This window comes from Coregonus clupeaformis, chromosome 24 (genome assembly GCF_020615455.1).
Source record: "Coregonus clupeaformis isolate EN_2021a chromosome 24, ASM2061545v1, whole genome shotgun sequence".
Taxonomy (NCBI): Eukaryota; Metazoa; Chordata; class Actinopteri; order Salmoniformes; family Salmonidae; genus Coregonus; species Coregonus clupeaformis.
This window is the reverse complement of record NC_059215.1, coordinates 32,404,477-32,428,133: the sequence shown is the minus strand read 5'-3', so window position 1 is coordinate 32,428,133 and position 23,657 is coordinate 32,404,477. Positions and strand designations below refer to the sequence as shown.

Sequence of the window (23,657 nt, the reverse complement as noted above, 5' to 3'; positions counted from 1 at the left end):
CTGCAAAAAATGTGGCAAAGTAATTAACTTTTTGTCCCGAATACAAAGTGTTATGTTTGGGGCAAATCCACTACAACACATTACTGAGTACCACTCTCCATATTTTCAAGCATAGTGGTGGCTGCATCATGTTGTGGGTATGCTTGTAATTATTAAGGACTGGGGAATTTTTCAGTATAAAAAAATAAACGGAATGGAGCTAAGCACAAGAAAACCTGGTTCAGTCTGCTTTCCACCAGACACTGGGAGATGAATTCACCTTTCAGGAGGACAATAACCTAAAACAAAAGGCGAAATCTACACTGGAGTTTCTTACCAAGAAGACAGTGAATTTTCCTGAGTGGCCGAGTTATAGTTTTCACTTAAATCTTCTTGAAAATCTATGGCAAGACCTGAAAATGGTTGTCTAGCAACGATCAACAACCAATTTGACAGAGCTTGAAGAATATTGAAAAGAATAATAGGAAAATATTGCACAATCCAGGTGTGGAAAGACAGTTACCCAGAAAGACTCACAATCGCTGCTAAAGGTGAGTCGACAAAGTATTGACTCGGGGGTGGAGGGAATACTAATGTAAATTAGATATTTCTGTATTTCATTTTCAATTAATTTGTTAACATTTCTAAAAACATGTTTTCACTTTGTCATTGTAGCGTATTGTGTGTAGATGGGTGAGCAAAAAAATCAATTGAATCCATTTTGAATTCAGACTGTAACTCAACAAAACGTGGAATAAGTCAAGGGGTATGAATACTTTCTGAAGGCACTGTAGCTTATAACGTGGTACATTAGGCGCATCTTTCGACCACAGTGGTCGAAACACCTGCAAACAGGTACAGTAAACGACACACAAACCCATTTGACCTTTGACCTTTCAGTAATGTTCAAAAGGAAATAGGGGTTATGCGTTATTCAGAAATAAAATAGGAAACAGGGACCCTGAGGGCTTGGTACCATGGAGTTACTAACAGGACAGTCCTGATGAACGCTAACACCCACGCGCGCAGTCACACATAGGCGCATGCACTCACATACGCACAGACACGCGCACACATACACTCAGACAAACACACCGAGATAGAGAGAACAAAACAACTGTAGACACCACAACACCACCAGTAAGGGATTAACAGGAGATACATACATAACTATCGGCCCAGCGTCACCATGATCACAGAGTTAAGAAAGTGGCGACGTACAAAACACAAAAGTTGTTACACTGGAAGATTTTTGTTCTCATCAAACCATTGAAGGTTAAAGCAAGTTACCGGTACATAGATTTCAAATACAAATTGAATGGGTGAAATGCAGACATGGGTTCAAATACTATTAGAAATCATTTCAAAAACTTCAGCTGTGCTTGATTGAGCCTTTTGGAACCAATAGAAAAGTCCCAAAAGTGCAAACTCCACCCATCTCGCACTCAAGGCGGGAAAGATTTCAAATAGCATTTGAACCCAGGTGTGGTATAATGTGACCTCTCCTGCAATATAAGCCTGCACCAACAAGATGGCGTCTGAGTCAGTCAAAGAGATAGGACACTTGTTGTCGTCGACAGCCACCGTACCCCAATGTCATTCCCTTATTAGCGTGAGCATTTTTATCTGGTCTACCCTTATTGTCATATTTCTAACTACATTTCTAACTACCTGTATTTCTTGGAAGTGGCGCAAGTATCATTCTGTGGATTTCTTATCACTTCTGCCAGATAGGGGAGTGGTGCTACGGGGAGGAACAGTCACAATACTGTGTGGACTAACTGGCATGATGCCGGATGTTTGTTCCGACGTACAATGGCACTATCTTTTTCATCCTTTCAGTTTAGTGGCAGGTGGATGTCTCTTGAAAAAAAGCTGTCGGAAATCACAAACATTCCTTTCCACTTTGAGTCTTCAGTGGAAAGAAACGAGAATCGAAGCATTTATTAAACAAAATACTTCACCATCGCTTGTCCCCATTTTTGGCGACTTCTAAACCTGTTGGCACATTGAGACGAGACAATTCAAACCGTTCCAAATGTAATTTTTTCTCGACAATATGTCTCCCTCTATGTTTGATTGTCTTCAAAGTCACTCTATACTCTTGTATAAAAAGACCAAGATCAGTGGATTGATACTCCTCTTCTGGAATGTCTCTCTTTCTCCAAAGGGCAGGTGGCCGGGTCCACTCCTCTTCCACTCTTCCCATCCCCTTTCCCTATCGCTATCCCTCTTTCTTCCTCTCCTTGGGGCAGTTCTAAACGATGGAGTCCCAGTCAAAGTCGTCCTGGATGTCTTCGGTAGGCAGCCTCCTCATCTGGTAGTGCCCGGGTGGCATCATGTGCTGCTGGTTCATCTGGCCATGGTGCCCTGAGGATGGAGGTAAAGGTGTAAGGCAGCTGTACAAACACACACTCACGCATACACACACACACACACACAAACAGTATTAGTATTTTAGCAGGATCCCCATTAGCTGTTGCCAAGGCAGCAGCTACTCTTCCTGGGGTCCAAACAGACATCAAACAAAACAACGTTTTATACAAAGTTACATTGCACCATTATTACATTACAATACTACCTTACATTACTAAGAATAATGTGTGGGTGTGTGTTTTAGAGTGTGTACACACACACACACACAATGTCCACTATGAGAGGGGGCTGAGTAGTTAGCAGTAGTACCTGTCATCGTGGAGCCTGCAGTGCTCATGGGGGGCATGTGGGGGTAACCCGGGGGTCCCATCATTGAAGACATGTTCTGTCTTGAGTCCATATACAGATTACCTACAGGAGATGAAGACAACCAACAGGAAGCAACAGTCATTCAGTTTATTATCAATCCTGTTACATATCTATCTCAATTACCTCGTACCCCTGCAGATCGACTCGGTACTGGTACCCACGTTTATATAGCCAAGTTATCGTTACTCATTGTGTATTTATTCCTCGTGTTATTATATTTTTTATATTACGGTATTTCTCTTTTTTTCTCTCTGCATTGTTGGAAGGGCCAGTAAGTAAGCATTTCACTGTTAGTCGACACCTGTTGTTTACGAAGCATGTGACAAATAACATTTGATTTGAACTCCACTGATCTATAGCCTACTTGATTAGATCAGCACAAGGAAGTTTCGCTTTAACCAATCCAACCCTTTCAGATCTATATGGGAGGCACGGTAGAGACTGCGCTTAAGTACAGACCTAGGATCAGGTTTCCATCCGTCCACGAAGCTTAACCATTGTTAACAACTGACTTTAGACCAGTCTCTAGAGGGGCAACTCCATTCTACTGGCCACTGACCTGTGTTTATGTGCTGACTGGGCTTGCTGGTGTGCATGGGGCCGTGGCAGGCAGGTGGGGGTGGCTGTGGTTGCAATGGCCCTTGTGGTGGGATGACCCTGGTGCGGGTGAAGAACTGGTTGATGGAGGAGCACAGGTCTGCTATCTGGGCTGGATCCAGGGACCAGTTGTTCAGCTCCGCCTGCCTCATGCTTTCCTTCAGTCCTTTCATAGACACACACAGACGGGGTCGTTTTAGTTTCAGTAGTCCTAAGTACCTTCCTCTCCTTTTAGTCTCCTTTCTCTCACCTGCACTGGTGTTGCAAAATTACAGTCACTTTCCCGAAGATTTCAAGAATCAGGAGAGAAATAAGCAGGAAATTAGGGAATACTCCAATCGGAATTTCTGGAAAACCTGGGAATTTTGCAACCCTACTGAAAACACTAGATGGATGAAAGCAGTATGTTAGTTAGGGGAGGATAGGGGAGAAGGAGGATAGCGTTCCACCAGTGCTGCTTGACTGTGAATGAGGTCAAGTGCTGTGGGGGCGAGTTGTATCTAAATATTCAGCAATGTCATCAATCATCAGTAGATGTGCACTGACCCTGATAAGAGTGCTCCACAGCCAGGGATAATTAGATTATTCACACTGAGGCAATAGCCAAGCAGACCAGAGACTAGGGCTGCGGCCCAAATGGCTGCGACCCTATTCGCTACGTTGTGCACTACTTTTGACTAGGGGCCTCTGGTCAAAAGTAGTACACTACATTGGGAATAGGGTGCCATTTCAGATGCATATAGTGCACTTCATTGGTAATAGGGTGCCATTTCATACGCATCCTAGGATGGGCCTTTTCTACCTCGGAAACTATCATTGACATTGTGCTACATTCATTTAACAGATGCTCTGTATCCAAAGTGACTTACAACCATACATAGGGCCTAACTTATTGTGATGTCACTTTCGCGTACACTGAGCATACAAAACATTAAGAACACCTTCCTAATATTGAATTGCCTCAATTCATTGGGGAATGGACTCTACAAAGTGTCGAAAGCGTTCCACAGGGATGCTGGCCCATGTTGACTCCAACGCTTCCCACAGTTGTGTCAAGTTGGCTGGATGTCCTTTGGGTGGTGGGCCATTCCTGATACACACAGGAAACTGTTGAGCGTCAAAAACCCAGCAGCGTTGCAGTTCTTGACACAAACCGGTGCGCCTGGCACCTACTACCATACCCCGTTCAAAGGCACTTCAATCTTTTTTCTTGCCCATTCTCCCTCTGAATGGCACACATACACAATTCATGTCTCAATTGTCTCAAGGCTTAAAAATACTTCTTTAACCTGTCTCCTCCCCTTCATCTACACTGATTGAAATGGATTTAACAAGTGACATCAATAAGGGATCATAGCTTTCACCTGAATTCACCTGGTCAGTCTATGTCATGAAAGGACAGGTGTTCACTCAGTGCATTCGGAAAGTATTCAGACCCATTGACTTTTTCCACATTTTGTTACGTTACAGCCTTATTCTAAAATGGATTAAATAAAAAATCCTCATCAATCTACACACAATACCCCATAATGACAAAGCGAAAACAGGTTTTTAGATTTTCTTGCAAATTATTAAAAATAAGAAACAGAAATACCTTATTTACATAAGTATTCAGACCCTTTGCTAGAAGACTTGAACTTGAGCTGAGGTGCATCCTGTTTCCATTGATCATCCTTACAACTTGATTGGAGTCCACCTGTGGTAAATTCAATTGATTGGACATGATTTGGAAAGGCACACACCTACCTATATAAGGTCCCACAGTTGACAGCGCATGTCAGAGCAAAAACCAAGCCATGAGGTTGAAGGAATTGTCCGTAGAGCTCCGAGACAGGATTGTGTCGAGGCACAGATCTGGGGAAGGGTACCAAAACATTTCTGCAGCATTGAAGGTCCCCAAGAACACAGTGGCCTCCATCATTCTTAAATGGAAGAAGTTTGGAACCACCAAGACTCTTCCTAGAGCTGGCCGCCCGGCCAAACTGAGCAATCGGGGGAGAAGGGCCTTGGTCAGGGAGGCAACCAAGAACCCGATGGTCACTCTGACAGACCTCCAGAGCTCCTCTGGAGACAGCCCACTTGGAGTTTGCCAAAAGGCACCTAAAGGACTCTCAGACCATGAGAAACAAGATTCTCTGGTCTGATGAAACCAAGATTGAACTCTTTGGCCTGAATGCCAAGCGTCACGTCTGGCACCATCCCTACAGTGAAGCATGGTGGTGGCAGCATCATCCTGTGGAGATGTTTTTCAGCGGCAGGGACTGGAGACTAGTCAGGATCGAGGGAAAGATGAACGGAGCAAAGTACAGAGAGATCCTTGATGAAAACCTGCTCCAGAGCGCTCAGGACCTCAGACTGGGGTGAAGGTTCAGCTTCCAAAAGGACAACAACCCTAAGCCCACAGCCAAGACAACGCAGGAGTGGCTTCGGGACAAGTCTCTGAATGTCCTTGAGTGGCCCAGCCAGAGCCCGGACTTGAACCCGATCCAACATCTCTGGCCAGAGACCTGAAAATACCTGTGCAGCGACGCTCCCCATCCAACCTGACAGAGCTTGAGAGGATCTGCAGAGAAGAATGGGGAAAACTCCCCAAATACAGGTGTGCCAAGCTTGTAGCGTCATACCCTAGAAGACTTGAGGCTGTAATCGCTTCCAAAGGTGCTTCAACAAAGTACTGAGTAAAGGGTCTGAATACTTATGTAAATATCATATTTCAGTTTTTTATTTTTAATAAATCTGAAAAAAAATCTAATACCTGTTTTTGCTTTATCATTATGGGGTATTGTGTGTAGATTCATGAGGGGAAAAAAACAATTTTAATCAATTTTTAAATAAGGCTGTAATGTAACAAAATGTGGAAAAAGTAAAGGGGTCTGAATACTTTCCGAATGCACTGTATAACCTTAATTGTGTTTAATTGTCGGTAAGTGACATTTCTGTACATTTCAGTATCATTTCCTATGAATTACCTGTGCATAATGATGAACGCATTAAAGGTATTTATTTATACATTTAAATTCAGTAATAAGGCTGCAACAAGGAGCCATGAGCTGATTGTGACAGAAGGTGTTATAATAGCATTATACACGTGATGTTACCACCATTTCTTACATTTAGGATATGCTAGTTGGTGGTTTAGGCGGCGGCAGGGAGTCTAGAGGTTAGCGGAGTGGGCTTGCTACCAGAAGGTTTCCGGTTCAAATCCTGGAAAAAAATCTGATGGGATTTGAGCTGACTACTACAGGGTTGTTAGTGACAAATCCAAGAAAGATAACATCACCTGCTGTTGTGCAAGGAACAACACTATATTGTGGCTCCCACTGCCCCATCTCTCCAAGTTAATGTGTGTGTGTATATCTGAGGTTTGGTCCGTCTTAATAAAGTATTCTTCTTCTTACCTTGGAATGGAGAGAGGTCTACGTCAGCCCAGTTGTAGCTGCCGGCGATGCGACAGCGCTCCTTCAGCCAGTCCAGGTTGGGGTACCAGTCGGCTGACAGACCTGCAGAGACACACACATGTTTTCCCCCTAGATGTCTTCTAAGGTGTAGCGCCAGGGCCCCAAAATCAGTTAGGCATCTAATAATTATATTGAAACAAACCTAAAACAAATTATTTTAGGTAGTGGGAGTGGGCAACAGAGCAAGGCAGGGACAGGGCTAGGCTGGAAGGCGCAATTAAGTAACGGTAGGAGAAATGTTAGTCTCGTTCACCAACCAGCTCTCTATCTGCTATAGAAATTAGCCTGGGAACACGGTTAGGGAAACGTTGACACAAGAGCACGGTGCTGTAATCAACAGAGTGACAGTCAAGGACCAACAGAAGTAATGTAGTGTTTGAGTGAGATGCAGTGAAGCTTTTGACCACAAGATGTCCTTTTTCACAGAGTAAATTCAAGTCACAGACGTTAGTGAAGAGGAATCATTTTCTTCCTTTCACCACAAACCCAAACGGCAACACATTTGAAGCTGTGGATCAAAGACAGGGGATTGCTTTCATTCATCCCAGGCGCTGTGGAGAGGGAAATAACCCAGATAATGGAGCGTCTATTTGTATAGGGCTTTTCTCTGAGCCTAGAGCCCAGTGCAGAGACACAGGAAAAACAAAGACAAGCCCAGGCAAATGAAAGACCTCAGTGAGGTTCAGAAATGCCTGTCTCTATGAGTTTAAGTCACACAGTATAACATGCTTTGAGTAGTAGCGGGAAAACAAACTACATAGCTAATATAACGCAATCCATGAGTCCATGCTGAGCATGTAGGGAGTAGTATTTATTTACATTTTAGTCATTTAGCAGACGCTCTTATCCAGAGCGACTTACAGTTAGTGAGTGCATACATTTTTCATACTGGCCCCCCGTGAGAATCGAACCCACAACCCCAGCGTTGCAAACACCATGCTCTACCAACTGAGCTACACATTTATGTCCTGCCTTAAGCTTCAGACACACCACCACGATGAACGGCTAAAAGCAGCGGGTGGCCTTCCTATCGTTTGCTGTCGCAGCGGTGTGTTAAAGCGACCGCCTGCTGGGTGTCGCCGAACGGTGGCTGTTTGTGCCGATTCAGCATGTGGAATCGTCGGGAAATTAACAGAAAATGACAGACGATATTCTAGTCAGAGGCACTCGGCCGTGCATTGTTTGGGTGCATTTCCTCTCGGACAGTACAGTAGTGTGTACAGTACAGTAATGTGTCTTACCAGTGCTGGTGCAGGGCATCTGTGCTGGCTGGCCATTATGGTTCTGGAGGTGCTGTGACTGCTGCTGCCCACTGTTGAGGTGCTGGTGGTGTTGAGGGTGCTGTGTGTGTTGAGATGAGTGCTGCCCGTGTTGAGTGTGTTGATGAGGTTGGTGTTGGTTGTGCGTGGCGTGGGGAGAGAGGTGCTGCGAGTGGGGTGGTTGGTGGTGGGGTGGGTGGTTTTGATGGTGACTGTGGTTGTGTGCGTGTTGGTGGCTGTGGGAGCTGCTGCTGCCTCCGCCATGGGAGTGCTGGTAGGAGCACAACATCCGCGGCTGATGGCTCGACTCGCTGGGCATACCCATGAGACCTGCAGGGCCAACCACAATCACACACACACACAGACAGACAAACAGACATACAGACGCACACAGACAGACACACAGAATGGTTCCAGGTACTACACCTGTGCTACTACAGTGCAGCATGTGACTGCAATAGATGCAGTCACATTAAGCAAACCGGAGGGATTTCATTCTGATGGGTTTGAGGAATTTGACTCTGTAGACGCGTGTGTTATTTTGACTGATATCTGCCTTACCACATCAGGAATCCTCACTGAAGCTCTGAGGGTGCATTTCAATAGTCTAAAGTGGCTTCCTCTACTCTCCTTGAGTCATTCACCTTCATTTGCACTGGCAGGCATTCATCAGTCTTTCACAACACAGATGAAGGAAAGGAGACGGGAGAGGAGAAGCCACCCTGACTGAGTCAGTCCATGTGGTCTAGACACGCTGTGGTTTTCTAGGGAGGGTGAGGAGCTCGGCTGCTTGGGTGACTCACAGCATTTAAGCCTCCCAAAGGCAATGACTACTGACGTCGTTCCTTGGGTAGAAGCATGCAAGGCAGTGAGCTTCACTTTGCCTAGGCTGTGGGGGCCATAAAAATAGAATGGAACACATATTGTAGGACGGCATTTTTTCGCAATGCAGTAGAGCACAGATTGGTGCAAAAAATACCCGTAAACATCATTATAATATGACAGCGTGATTTTATTTCAAACTTTTAAATATACATATATCAATGAACGTTATATGGAGGCGATTATTTAACTAGGCTAGAGTTCACTAAACTGAGCAATGCATAAATAGTTGCCTTCTTAAATTAACGCACATTGAAGAAAAGTTTAAAATTGTACAGTATTTTATGCACAGATGTGTTTTTTTTGCATGACGAAAACTTTGCCCATACTGTATGGTGGGAGTACAGCAAACTGCCAGATCATAAAAGAGGTGTTTGGACCTTATACAGTGAGGGAAAAAAGTATTTGATCCCCTGCTGATTTTGTACGTTTGCCCACTGACAAAGAAATTATCAGTCTATAATTTTAATGCTAGGTTTATTTGAACAGTGAGAGACAGAATAACAACAAAATAATCCAGAAAAACGCATGTCAAAAATGTTATAAATTCATTTGCATTTTAATGAGGGAAATAAGTATTTGACCCCCTCTCAATCAGAAAGATTTCTGGCTCCCAGGTGTCTTTTATACAGGTAACGAGCTGAGATTAGGAGCACACTCTTAAAGGGAGTGCTCCTAATCCCAGTTTGTTACCTGTATAAAAGACACCTGTCCACAGAAGCAATCAATCAATCAGATTCCAAACTCTCCACCATGGCCAAGACCAAAGAGCTCTCCAAGGATGTCAGGGACAAGATTGTAGACCTATACAAGGCTGGAATGGGCTACAAGACCATTGCCAAGCAGCTTGGTGAGAAGGTGACAACAGTTGGTGTGATTATTCGCAAATGGAAGAAACACAAAATAACTGTCAATCTCCCTCGGCCTGGGGCTCCATGCAAGATCTCACCTCGTGGAGTTGCAATGATCATGAGAACGGTGAGGAATCAGCCCAGAACTACACGGGAGGATCTTGTCAATGATCTCAAGGCAGCTGGGACCATAGTCACCAAGAAAACAATTGGTAACACACTACGCCGTGAAGGACTGAAATCCTGCAGCGCCCGCAAGGTCCCCCTGCTCAAGAAAGCACATATACAGGGCCGTCTGAAGTTTGCCAATGAACATCTGAATGATTCAGAGGAGAACTGGGTGAAAGTGTTGTGGTCAGATGAGACCAAAATCGAGCTCTTTGGCATCAACTCAACTCGCCGTGTTTGGAGGAGGAGGAATGCTGCCTATGACCCCAAGAACACCATCCCCAATGTCAAACATGGAGGTGGAAACATTATGCTTTGGGGGTATTTTTCTGCTAAGGGGACAGGATAACTTCACCGCATCAAAGGGACTATGGACGGGGCCATGTACCGTCAAATCTTGGGTGAGAACCTCCTTCCCTCAGCCAGGGCATTGAAAATGGGTCGTGGATGGGTATTCCAGCATGACAATGACCCAAAACACACGGCCAAGGCAACAAAGGAGTGGCTCGAGAAGAAGCACATTAAGGTCCTGGAGTGGCCTAGCCAGTCTCCAGACCTTAATTCCATAGAAAATCTGTGGAGGGAGCTGAAGGTTTGAGTTGCCAAACGTCAGCCTCGAAACCTTAATGACTTGGAGAAGATCTGCAAAGAGGAGTGGAACAAAATCCCTCCTGAGATGTGTGCAAACCTGGTGGCCAACTACAAGAAACGTCTGACCTCTGTGATTGCCAACAAGGGTTTTGCCACCAAGTACTAAGTCATGTTTTGCAGAGGGGTAAAATACTTATTTCCCTCATTAAAATGCAAATCAATTCATAACATTTTTGACATGTGTTTTTCTGGATTTTTTTGTTGTTATTCTGTCTCTCACTGTTCAAATAAACCTACCATTAAAATTATAGACTGATCATGTCTTTGTCAGTGGGCAAACGTACAAAATCAGCAGGGGATCAAATACTTTTTTCCCTCACTGTACACTGTGGGATTAAGTGCTATGGTTACAGTGCCATTCCAGCCATGGTACACCTGCTAAAAAGCTGATCATAGCCATTGACTTTCAATGCCCTAGGCTATGTCATTGTTATTTACAGTGGGGAAAAAAGGATTTAGTCAGCCACCAATTGTGCAAGTTCTCCCACTTAAAAAGATGAGAGAGGCCTGTAATTTTCATCATAGGTACACGTCAACTATGACAGTTAAATTGAGAGAAAAAAATTCAGAAAATCACATTGTAGGATTTTTAATGAATTTATTTGCAAATTATGGTGGAGAATAAGTATTTGGTCACCTACAAACAAGCAAGATTTCTGGCTCTCACAGACCTGTAACTTCTTCTTTAAGAGGCTCCTCTGTCCTCCACTCGTTACCTGTATTAATGGCACCTGTTTGAACTTGTTATCAGTATAAAAGACACCTGTCCACAACCTCAAACAGTCACACTTCAAACTCCACTATGGCCAAGACCAAAGAGCTGTCAAAGGACACCAGAAACAAAATTGTAGACCTACACCAGGCTGGGAAGACTGAATCTGCAATAGGTAAGCAGCTTGGTTTGAAGAAATCAACTGTGGGAGCAATTATTAGGAAATGGAAGACATACAAGACCACTGATAATCTCCCTCGATCTGGGGCTCCACGCAAGATCTCACCCTGTGGGGTCAAAATGATCACAAGAACGGTGAGCAAAAATCCCAGAACCACACGGGGGACCTAGTGAATGACCTGCAGAGAGCTGGGACCAAAGTAACAAAGCCTACCATCAGTAACACACTACGCCGCCAGGGACTCAAATCCTGCAGTGCCAGACGTGTCCCCCCTGCTTAAGCCAGTACATGTCCAGGCCCGTCTGAAGTTTGCTAGAGTGCATTTGGATGATCCAGAAGAGGATTGGGAGAATGTCATATGGTCAGTTGAAACCAAAATATAACTTTTTGGTAAAAACTCAACTCGTCGTGTTTGGAGGACAAAGAATGCTGAGTTGCATCCAAAGAACACCATACCTACTGTGAAGCATGGGGGTGGAAACATCATGCTTTGGGGCTGTTTTTCTGCAAAGGGACCAGGACGACTGATCCGTGTAAAGGAAAGAATGAATGGGGCCATGTATCGTGAGATTTTGAGTGAAAACCTCCTTCCATCAGCAAGGGCATTGAAGATGAAACGTGGCTGGGTCTTTCAGCATGACAATGATCCCAAACACACCGCCCGGGCAACGAAGGAGTGGCATCGTAAGAAGCATTTCAAGGTCCTGAAGTGGCCTAGCCAGTCTCCAGATCTCAACCCCATAGAACATCTTTGGAGGGAGTTGAAAGTCCATGTTGCCCAGCGACAGCCCCAAAACATCACTGCTCTAGAGGAGATCTGCATGGAGGAATGGGCCAAAATACCAGCAACAGTGTGTGAAAACCTTGTGAAGACTTACAGAAAATGTTTGACCTGTGTCATTGCCAACAAAGGGTATATAACAAAGTATTGAGAAACTTTTGTTATTGACCAAATACTTATTTTCCACCATAATTTGCAAATAAATTCATTAAAAATCCTACAATGTGATTTTCTGGAATTGTTTTTCTCATTTTGTCTGTCATAGTTGACGTGTACCTATGATGAAAATTACAGGCCTCTCATCTTTTTAAGTGGGAGAACTTGCACAATTGGTGGCTGACTAAATACTTTTTTCCCCCACTGTATTCTCGTAGTGATGTGTATTTGTTAAGTTTTTATATTTAATTGTATACAATTCAGCTCGTTGCTCCTCCTTGTACAATGTTTTTTGAACAATAAAAATTAACTTTGTCATTAAGAGTTGATTTCAGGCAACAGATCGACAGAGCGCGTCCATGTCTGGGGTTAGAGAAAGTGGATGGTAAAACAAGGAGGAAGAGGCCCTGTTCACCCAATAGGAAGCTACAGCAAGCAATTAGCGAGAAGCTTCACAATCTAATTAGCAAGTATCAAAGCTAGTCACACAGATGCTGCACTTTGCTCCAATCAAGTGTGAATACAATGTTTTGTTTTTCTGAGAATTCCCCTTGATTGCCTGGCTCGTTTGACTAAGTAACGCAACGATTGTAGATCCGTAGCACAATTGATTATTTGTTTATGTGAGTTCAATAGAGGAATACAAAGAAATACTTTTATTACTAGTTAACGTAATTAACCGTCCAAACTTTGGTGTAGGAGATTGCCATGATGTTGTGGTGTGTGCTTTTAGCTAACCAGTAAAACAACCATTCCCACTTGTGTTCACCATGCAGCTTTTCCTCTGTTTTCTCATCAACCGGGTATGATGTTAGCTGTGCACATGCTTGTTTTCTTTCAAATACTTCAGCGGTGTTCGATTAAGCTTGCCTGCAGCAAACCACACTGTGACTACAGGCAGGCTCAATCAAATGCCCCAAAGTATTTTGATAGAAAACAAACACTATTTGAACCCAGGTCTGCTTCAGAGTGCTACTTCCCATGACCCACCATGCTGGTTGAAGGACTGCTCAAAGACAGACTTGTAGAGGCTGCGGAAGGAGGCACTGAGGTCCTCGAAGTCGGAGAAGAGGAGCTGCTTGTCCCCCTCGGCCACGTTGTACTGGGGCTGGGGAGGAGGAGGAAGTGGAGGGGGAGGATGCAGCTTTAAACTCAGAGACTGGGAGGAGGGCTCCGAGTGACTACTGACCTACACAGAGAGAGAGAGAGAGAGAGAGAGAGAGAGAGAGAGAGAGAGAGAGAGAGAGAGAGAGAGAGAGAGAGAGAGAGAGAGAGAGAGAGAGAGAGAGAGAGAGAGAGAGAGAGAGAGAGAGAGAGAGAGAGAGAGAGAGAGAGAGAGAGAGAGAGAGAGAGAGAGAGAGAGAGAGAGAGAGAGAGAGAGAGAGAGAGAGAGAGAGAGAGAGAGAGAGAGAGAGAGAGAGAGGGATGGAGAGAGGGATGGAAAGAGAGAGAGAGAGAGAGAGAGAGAGATGGAGAGAGAAAGGGAGAGTATTTTCATTACTTTGGTTAAAAAGACTGGATGCTAACATGAGGTATTCACACTGTGCCTGTTTTGGGCATGGTAATAAACATGTTTTCTATATCTCTGTCTCCTGCTGGTCATTCACCCTTCTAACCGGAGGGTCCAGGCTGATTGAACCTATACTAAACCAGCACCTCTTTCGGAGACCACCACAACCAACCAACATTTGAGTTACGAACATCCTCAAGTTAGGATTCTGCCCTAATTACCTTCTCAACGCCATATACTGAGGGAATAACACATAACACTACACTAGTTTATACTATACAGTCATTATCCTTCTATAAAGTCCATCATATAAAGTATTCATACCCCTTGACTTTTTCCCACATTTTGTTATATTGTTGTATTATACTCAGAATTCAAAATTGATTAAATTGTAATTTTGTATCACCCATGTACAAACAATACCCCATAATGACAAAGTGAAAACATGTTTTTTTTTAAAATTTTAGCAAATGCATTGAAAAACGAAATACAGAAATATTTAATTTACATAAGTATTCACACCCTTGAGTCAATACTTTGTAGAAACACCTTTAGCAGTGATTACAGCTGTGAGTCTTTCTAGGTAAGTCTCTAAGAGCTTTCCACAGCTGGATTGTGAAACATTTGCCCATTATTCTTGTCAAAATTCTTCCAGCTTTGTCAAAATTCTTCAAGCTACACCCGCAATAACATCTGCTAAACACGTGTATGTGACCAATACAATTTGATTTGATTTGAAATTGGTTGTTGATCATTGCTAGACAACCATTTTCAGGTCTTGCAATAGATTTTCAAGAAGATTTAAGTCAAAACTGGAACTCAGCCACTCAGGAACATTCACTGTCTTCTTGGTAAGCAACTCCAGTGTAGGTTATTGTCCTGGTGGAAAGCAGACTGAACCAGGTTTTCCTGTCCGATTTTCCTTGTGCTTAGCTCTATTCCATTCTTTTTTTATCCTGAAAGACTCCCCAGTCCTTAACGATTACAAGCATACCCATAGCATGATGCAGCCACCACTATGCTTGAAAATATGGAGAGTGCTACTCAGTAATGTGTTGCATTGAATTTGCCCCAAACATAAAACTTTGTATTTAGGACAAAAAGTGAATTGTTTTGCCAAATTTTTTGCAGTATTACTTTAGTGCCTTGTTGCAAACAGGATGCATGTTTTGGAATATTTGTATTCTGTACAGGCTTCCTTCTTTTCACTCTGTCAATTAAGTCAGTATTGTGGAGTAACTATAATGTTGTTGATCCATCCTCAATGTTCACCTATCACAGCCATTAAACTCTGTAACTGTTTTAAAGTCACCATTGGCCTCACGGTGAAATCCCTGAGCGGTTTCCTTCCTCTCCGGCAACTGAGTTAAGAAGGACGCCTGTATCTTTGTGTTGACTGGGTGTATTGATACACCATACAAAGTGTAATTAATAACTTCAACTGAGGGACCTTGCAGATAATTGTGTGGGGTACAGAGATGAGGTAGTCATTCAAAAATCATGTTAAACACTATTACCGCACGCAGAGTGAGTCCATGCAACTTATTATATGACTTGTTAAACACATTTCTACTCCTGAACTTATTTAGGCTTGCCATAACAAAGGGGTTGAATACTTATTGACAAGACATTTCAGCTTTTCATTTTTTATTAATTTTGTAGAAATTTTGAAAAATATAATTCCACTTTGACATTATGGGGTATTGTGTGTAGGCCAGTGAGAGAAAATCTAAATGTAATCAATTAAATTCCGTCTGTAACACAACAAAATATGGAAAAAGTCAAGGGGTGTGAATACTTTCTGAAGGCACTGTAAGAATAATATTTTCACCCTCTCTCCATCCTAATTGTGGCTCTGCCATGTGCATTGGCCTCAAATATATAATTAGAAGTCCAATCGGCGTGGCGTCTCCCTGAAGTTGATCCAACTGAAAGCGGCATATCCATCCCCGCCGACGCGGCCTTTCTATCCAGCGATCTCGGCAGTGCTGGCACTTGAGACTTCAGCAGGAGATGCCAGGAGTAATCACCTTCAACGAGGAGGCGTCACCTGGGTGGGCTAACGAAGCAGAACTAACCCTGATCCCACATGACTGGCCGTAAATTAGGTCTGGGGCTCCGCGTTACCCCCGGAACGTGGGATGAGGGGATGGGAGGAAAACAGAGGATGGCCTCCAGAATAGATAGGTTACTTTGATGAAATTCTTTTGACCTTTGTATAATGCAGGTGCGGGGGGGGATGATGATTGATAAACAAAAAGCAAACAGTTGCCTCATCTACCGGTAACAGGTAACTGACAAAATAATGGAAACACTTGAGTAAATGAGGGATACAAGGTATATTGGTCCTTCCACGCAGGTTTGGTTCCTGAGTTATTTAAACAATTAACATCCCATCATGCTTAGGGTCATGTATAAAAATGCTGGGCAGGCCATTATTTTGGCTACCATGGCTATGCCCCCATAGGATGACAATGGACACGAGTGGTCACTGAATGGTTTGATGAGCATGAAAACAATGTAAACCATAGGCCATGGCTGTCTCAGTCACCAGATCTCAACCCAATTGAACACTTATGGGAGATTCTGGAGCGGCGCCTGAGACAGCATTTTCCACCACCATCAACAAAACACCAAATGATGGAATTTCTCGTGGAAGAATGGTTTCGCATCCCTCCAATAGAGTTCCAGACACTTGTAGAATCTATGCCAAGGTGCATTGAAGCTGTTCTGGCTCGTGGTTGTCCAAAACCATATTAAGACACTTTATGTTGGGGTTTCCTTTATTTTAGCAGATACCTGTCTATGTCCATTTGAGGAGTTTCTTCCGATGATACTAAGCATAGAATTCAGTTTGGACCACATTGTCTACTCACAGTCACACAGGCCCATATTGGTTTCCACACTGTGCCCAAATTAGACCTGTAGTACATAGTGGACTAAGTCTTTGGGGTTCTTTGCTTTGGCCGACACTACAGACAATGAGACAGTAGACACTACAACACCACAGGAGTGCCTTGGTTTAAATAAACTGTTTGTGGCAATCCTAGGTGACCGGTAAGGATTAGGTTGAGAAAACCGGTGGTTTCTAGTTTCCACCGGGGAAGAAACCAAATGCCCTGTGATGAACAGTAAGACACAGGCTCTTACAAAGCAAATGTTCAGTTTTGTTTCTACTCTTCCCCTTAATTCCCCAAATAAACAACCTTTTAGGTATGAATTCAACTCTCGCCTCAGTAGTGTGTGCATGCACACCACCCCACTCCAGGTATTTCCACACAGTGTCTGGAACAGGGGTTGTGTGTCAGTAGTGACTGTGTCACACTGCCGTGGCCTCAGACACAAACAATAACACAGCCTCACATGAGCAGCATTGCCGCAATAACCACTGAAGTAGTGAGCCAGTAAACACTGGCTGGGAAAAGTCCACTCTGATCCAAGACTGAAGTCGTGTACAGCAGTAAAGGTCGACCAATAGCAACCATGGCAGATTCCCACTAAGACTTTTAAAGATAAATAAAACAAAATAAATATGATTTTTCAAGCAAAGGTCTTTCAAATCTATATAGGCAGTCTGGGTTAGATGTTCCCTACCTCTACAATTTGACACAACAGTTATTCTGTGTCCCAAATGCCACCCTATTACATATAGTGCACTACTTTTGACCATAGTCATATGGGTCCTGGTTAAGAAGTAGTAGTATAAAGGGAATAAAGCGCCACGTGGGTCACAGTCTTAGTATAGCTTCCTTCTCCTCAAGCCATTGTACAGGAAACATCCTGTTGTGGCAGTGTTGGTGGTGTTATTAAGTGGAGGTGTGTGACGTACCGGCGTGTAGCTGTGCACGCTGCCTACGCTGTTGAGGTTGACAGAGGCCAGGCTCTGGTCAGAGAGGCTGTTGTTGAGGCTGCTCCGGGGGCTGTCGCTGCCTTCCTGCTCCGTCTTGTACAACACTACCTGGAACAAAGATGGTGGACGTTAATATCACCACCTGGAACAAAGATGGCCAATGTTAATTTCATTTGCTGGAACAACGATGGCCAATGTTTATATCACTTGCTGGAATAACAGACCTGCCAACCTTGAAGAAGTTTTACGAGTACCACTTCAGCGCGGCGGGGGCACCCCCAGCGGCGTGTGACACCCACACTGCTCAAATCATAGGCAAATGCACTTTTTTAGCCTAATATTGATGTTGGCAGAAGACTGCCTCAGTAGGAATGGTAGGCTATAGACTGTTATGGTTACTTGGTAATTGGCTGCTCTTCAGTAGCTAACTAGAAATATATTTAAATGTTCAATCAGGGCTCTCCCTAGGATTTTCTGACAAGGTGGTGCTGACGTAGGCCTAAGGTTGGGTAGGGGGAGGTCAGGAGGGGGTCAGTCAACTTCCCCCTTAGGAAGTTGGAGCATTTTGCATTTGAAAAACCTGTAAATGCCATTTCTAGAAACCTAGAGTCTAGAAGGGATACTTCCCAGAGTCAGATGAACTTATGGATACCATTTTATGTCTCTGTGTCCAGTATGAAGGAAGATAGAGGTAGTTTTGCCAGCCAATGCTAACTAGCGTTAGCACAATGACTGGAAGTCTATAGGTATCTGCGAAGTCTATGGGTATCTGCTAGCATGCTATTTCCAGTCATTGCGCTAACGCTAGTTAGCAATTGCGCTAGTTAGCAACTTCCTTCACACTGCATGCAGAGACATGAAAATGGTATCCACGAGTTCATCTGACTCTGGGGAAGTCCCTAAGTATCCATTTAAATTATAGCAAACAACTAAGCTAACTTATGGAATTGTTTTAAGATGGTCATACCATGGATCACTTAGCTATTTGATTTTGAATTTTTGGACCCCTGTAGGTATACTTTGTTTTGTTTTTTAAACAATTAATTGATCAAATATTGAATTTGGCCTTTACTGCTATAGCCCATAGAAATGCATTGAATATCACAATCATAAATGGCAAAACAGACATTCAAAAATGTTATCATAAGGAATAAGGTTTCGAAGTTTCATTCCTATATCTAGAAGATAAAGCTCAGGAATTATATAAAAACAAAACAGACCCCTTTTTTTTGCTGCCACAAAACTACTACCATACTTCCATTAATTGTTTTAACCGGTACCGGGTTACCTTGAGACGAGTTACGTGACACTTGTTTCTGAGTGTCGTAGAACAAATGGAGAACACCATCGTGTATGTGAGAGTATCCCCTTTCCATTGTGGGGTCATATTAGTTTGTAGCCCAAACGGTTTGGGTGCTCCAGACAGAAGTTGGCACATTGGCGGTACAGACTTCAGACGAGTCCCGTGGGGCTTGTGGGGGTCGTAGAACAAAACAGAGAACACTAAAACAGAGAACACCAACGTGTAGGCCAAACAGTTCGGATGCTACAAATGTTTTCGTGAAAAGAGCAATTTTAAGGATGTCTCCTGGTCTGACAAACAACGCTGTAGCTCTGCCACTTTCCACCGCAGATGCGGAAGTCCGACATAGGCGGATGCGGTGGATTGAGACATAACTAGCTTAAACAGACGGATTTTGATGGGGATTCAATCGACCCTAGGGGGTTAATGAACATAGGCCTACTACTCTAAAAGTCGAACAGAACTTTCTGTGAAGGACAGTATTAGCGGAACAGCTCTGTCTGCCATGTCTGTTTCCATCCACGAAGCAACACGTACTGAACTACCGCAACACTGCACGTTTCCTTGCTCGTCAATGCACTCGCGCCTACTACTGTTGCGGAGATCAAAGCATGTGCGGGCAACAAAGTGTTCTCGCTTAGTTGACTAAACGCTGTAGCTAACTACCTTCGTCGTAATGACGCCTTAGCTAAGGAGCTAACTACAAAATAATAGTGGTTATGTGCTTGACTAACACATATAATTTTGGAAAATGTATTTGGCAAACAGTTTGTCCTCCCCTTTCCCTACACTTTTTCCTCACACATCAGTGGTATCAACGGAAAAAGTGGAAAGCTGCCATCCAACTCGAGGGAGGAAAATAGTAGGCTATTACGACTACCGGGGGGCGGGCCGGAGCGGAGAACTAGAGATGTTTTCTCCTCGCCCACAAAGTGCCAACTGAAAACATATTTATGCGTATTTTAGGGTAGTTTTTCATACCAGCGTACGTTGACCTCAAATTGTATGCATGGTATGCAAAATGTGTGCAGGTTGGCAGGTCGGGAATAAAGATGGCCGACATTAATATCACTACCTTGAACAAAGATGGCCAGTGTTACAATATTGCCCCAGAGGGCTTAGGGTTTGCATGTCATTACGTCAGACGACTACCTTGTTAGTCACAGTGTTGATTGCCAGAGTGGGAGAGGCATCTCCGTACATGATACAGTCCATTCGCAGGGACTCCGATTCCAGGCTGTAGGGGGTGGAGGCCTGGAGGATAGGAGAGAAGAGGAGAGGACAGTGATATAAGGGAGAGATGGGAGAGGGCTGTCTCTTGGTCGCTCTCTGCAGAACATTGATGGGATAGATAGCATCTAATCTCAAACTGGTATAGTCTACAGTAAACCATAACATAATGTTAATAATTATTACAGACAGACAAACACTTTTCTTTCACCACTTTCAGTCTACCCTCACTTGCCTGGCTCCCAAAACTGCTTACTGAAAGAGGATTGGTTTGCAACAATGCAAACTTTAATTTATGATAAACTCTAAATGAGGGGAGAGAGTTGCAGGATCCCTAACAGAGGTGTGTGTATATAGAAAGTAGGGAATGGCTTGATTCAAGAGTTGTATGAACATAGGGGCAAGGCAGGAGGAAAGATGAGAAGACAGAAAGAGAGAGAATTAGTACTCCTGTATACCTACAAGAGAGGATGATTGGTGCCTCAGCCCCAACAACTTTTTACTTGCTATTTGACCACTTTATATACCACAGAAGAACAGTTAGATGGTTTAGTCACCTTACATACAAACAATGGCTAGGATATGTGCATGCTGTGGATGTATACATGTACAGTGCATTCGGAAAGTATTCAGACCCCTTGACTTTTTCCACATTTTGTTACGTTACAGCCTTATTCTAAAATGGATTAAATAAACATATTTCCTCATCAATCTTCACACAATACCCCATAATGACAAATCGAAAACAGGTTTTTCGAAATGTTTGCAAAAAACAAAAGAAACAAAAACAGAAATACCTTATTTACATAAGTATTCAGACACTTTGCTATGAGACTCAAAATTGAGCTCAGGTGCATCCTGTTTCCATTGATCATCCTTGAGATGTTTCTACAACTTGATTGGAGTCCACCTGTGGTAAATTTAATTGATTGGACATGATTTGGAAAGGCACACAAATGTCCCACAGTTGACAGATTATGTCAGAGAAAAAACCAAGCCATGAGGTCAAAGGAATTGTCCGTAGAGCTCTGAGACAGGATTGTGTCGAGGCACAGATCTGGGGAAGAGTATCCAAAAAGTGTCTGCTGCATTGAAGGTGCTGCATTGAAGGTCCCCAAGAACACAGCGGCCTCCATCATTCTTAAATGGAAGAAGTTTGGAACCACCAAGACTCTTCCTAGAGCTGGCCGCCTGGCCAAACTGAGCAATCGGGGGAGAAGCGTCTTGGTCAGGGAGGTGACCAAGAACCCAATTGTCCCTCTGAAAGAGCTACAGAGTTCCTCTGTGGAGATGGGAGAACCTTCCAGAAGGACAACCATCTCTGCAGCACTCCACCAATCAGGCCTGTATCATAGAGCGGCCAGACGGAAGCCACTCCTCAGTAAAGGGCACATGACAGACCGCTAGGAGTTTGCCAAAAGGCACCTAAAGACTCTCAGACCATGAGAAAGAAGATTCTCTGGTCTGATGAAACCAAGATTGAACTCTTTGGCCTGAATGCCAAGAGTCACGTCTGCATGAAACCTGGCACCATCCCTACGGTGAAGCATGATGGTGGCAGCATCATGCTGTGGGGATGTTTTTCAGCGGCAGGGACTGGGAGACTAGTCAGGATTGAGGGAAAGATGAACAGAGCAAAGTACAGAGAGATCCTTGACGAAAACCTGCTCCAGAGCACTCAGGACCTCAAACTGGGGCGAAGGTTCACCTTCCAACAGGACAACGACCCTAAGCACACAGCCAAGACAACGCAGGAGTGGCTTCGGGACAAGTCTCTGAATGTCCTTGAGTGGCCCAGCCAGAGCCCGGACTTGAACCCAATCGAACATCTCTGGTCTAGAAAAAACAAATATGCATACACATATGGATACACATACTCTTTTGACTGTAAAAGACAGCTATATTTCTGAGTAAAACAAAGTACTCTATTTCTGCGAGCCAATCTGACAACTCTTTCAAATCTGCCAGCAATGCAACCGAAGTGTAATAAAAGGGTCGAAGGTCTTACGTGTAAGAAAAAATGACAAGGTTCTAAATGAATTAATGTTTGTGATAAAAAAAACTTTACAGAAGAAAATATGTATAATGGGAGTCTAGTGGTGTGTGGTAATTAACTGGAACAGAAGCCTAGAATACTCTCCCTCTCTTTCTCTCCCCTCCCTCTCGCTCTTCCGCTCTCTCTTTCCTCCTTCCCTTCGCTCTCCCTCTCATTTTCTCTCGTTCACTCTTTTGCTCTCTTTCCCCCTTCCCGTCGCTCTCCCCCTCTATCTCCCTCCCGTTCTTCCCGTCCCTCTCTCTTCTGCTTTCCCTCCCTTTTCTCATTGGGCTGCGATGATTGTGCACTTTGCCGCTCCATGCCTGCTTTGTTTCCGTGGTGATGGGTAGGGCAGAGGTAGATGCGGAGGGGGAGAATGGGCTTGCTGCTGCTCGGGGCTCAGTGAGCTGCAGCGCTGTGTTCAGTAAGGCGTTCAGGTCACTGAACACCAATGGTGTAGTGTTAATTCTATAGGGGCAGGAGAGACGTGATTTTTCACAGCATGATATGACCATCTGGAAGTAGATAGGTGATGACTGTCGTTTTACGTTAAGCAAAGAATGCAATACTCAATGTCCATATACCTTAGCCTAGAATTTGTAACAGAATTTGTTACATTTATATTGATCTGACACGGGACAATTGATTACCGTTTCTTATATACACTGAACAAAAATATAAACGCTACATGTAAAGTATTGGTCCCATGTTTCATGAGCTGAAATAAAATATCCCAGAAATGTTCCATATGCACAAAATGTTATTTCTCTCAAATTTTGTGCACAAATTTGTTTACATCCCTATTAGTGAGTATTTCTCCTTTGCCAAAATAATCCATCCACTTTACAGGTGTGGCATATCAAGAAGCTGATTAAACCATAAGAGTCTAAGCCCCGTCTAAGCCAGGGGAAGGGGGGGGGGTTCTACTAAGTTATATGGAATTGTTTTAAGAAGGTCATACCAAGGATCATTTTACTATTTGATTTTGAATTTTAAAGACCCCTTGAAGTATCAAAAAAATAAATAAAAAAAGTATTTGATGAAAAATGTTATTTGGCCTTACTGCTATTAGCCCACACAAAAGCATTGAATAACAGATTCACTACATGGAACAAGAGTCCCCTCAAAAAAATCTAAAGGAAGTTTGTTCTGAAGTGTCTGTCCTATATCTGAGAGATATAAGAAAGATCAGGAAACATGTTTAAAAAAAAATCATTTTTTTGTACATGTATTTAACCCCTTATTTTTGGCACTAAACAGTCTCCATATATACTTCCATTAATTTTAACCGGTAACGGGAGATGTTCAG

At 43.5% G+C, this 23,657-nt stretch overlaps 1 protein-coding gene across 1 annotated transcript in view; it reads right to left on the bottom strand.

Annotated features, from left to right (window-relative positions):
• Positions 1-717: 717 nt before the first annotated feature.
• Positions 718-23,657, bottom strand: part of LOC121538293 (forkhead box protein J3-like) — a 102,344-nt gene continuing 79,404 nt past the window's right edge. The window contains exons 7-14 of the mRNA XM_041846163.2: positions 20,236-20,337; positions 17,760-17,888; positions 13,411-13,609; positions 8,021-8,368; positions 6,720-6,821; positions 3,284-3,487; positions 2,665-2,766; positions 718-2,349 (exon numbers count right to left, since the gene is read on the bottom strand). Of these exons, the coding sequence (XP_041702097.1) occupies positions 2,237-2,349; positions 2,665-2,766; positions 3,284-3,487; positions 6,720-6,821; positions 8,021-8,368; positions 13,411-13,609; positions 17,760-17,888; positions 20,236-20,337 (1,299 nt within the window). The 3' untranslated portion in view covers positions 718-2,236. The remainder of the gene's footprint in view (positions 2,350-2,664; positions 2,767-3,283; positions 3,488-6,719; positions 6,822-8,020; positions 8,369-13,410; positions 13,610-17,759; positions 17,889-20,235; positions 20,338-23,657) is intronic.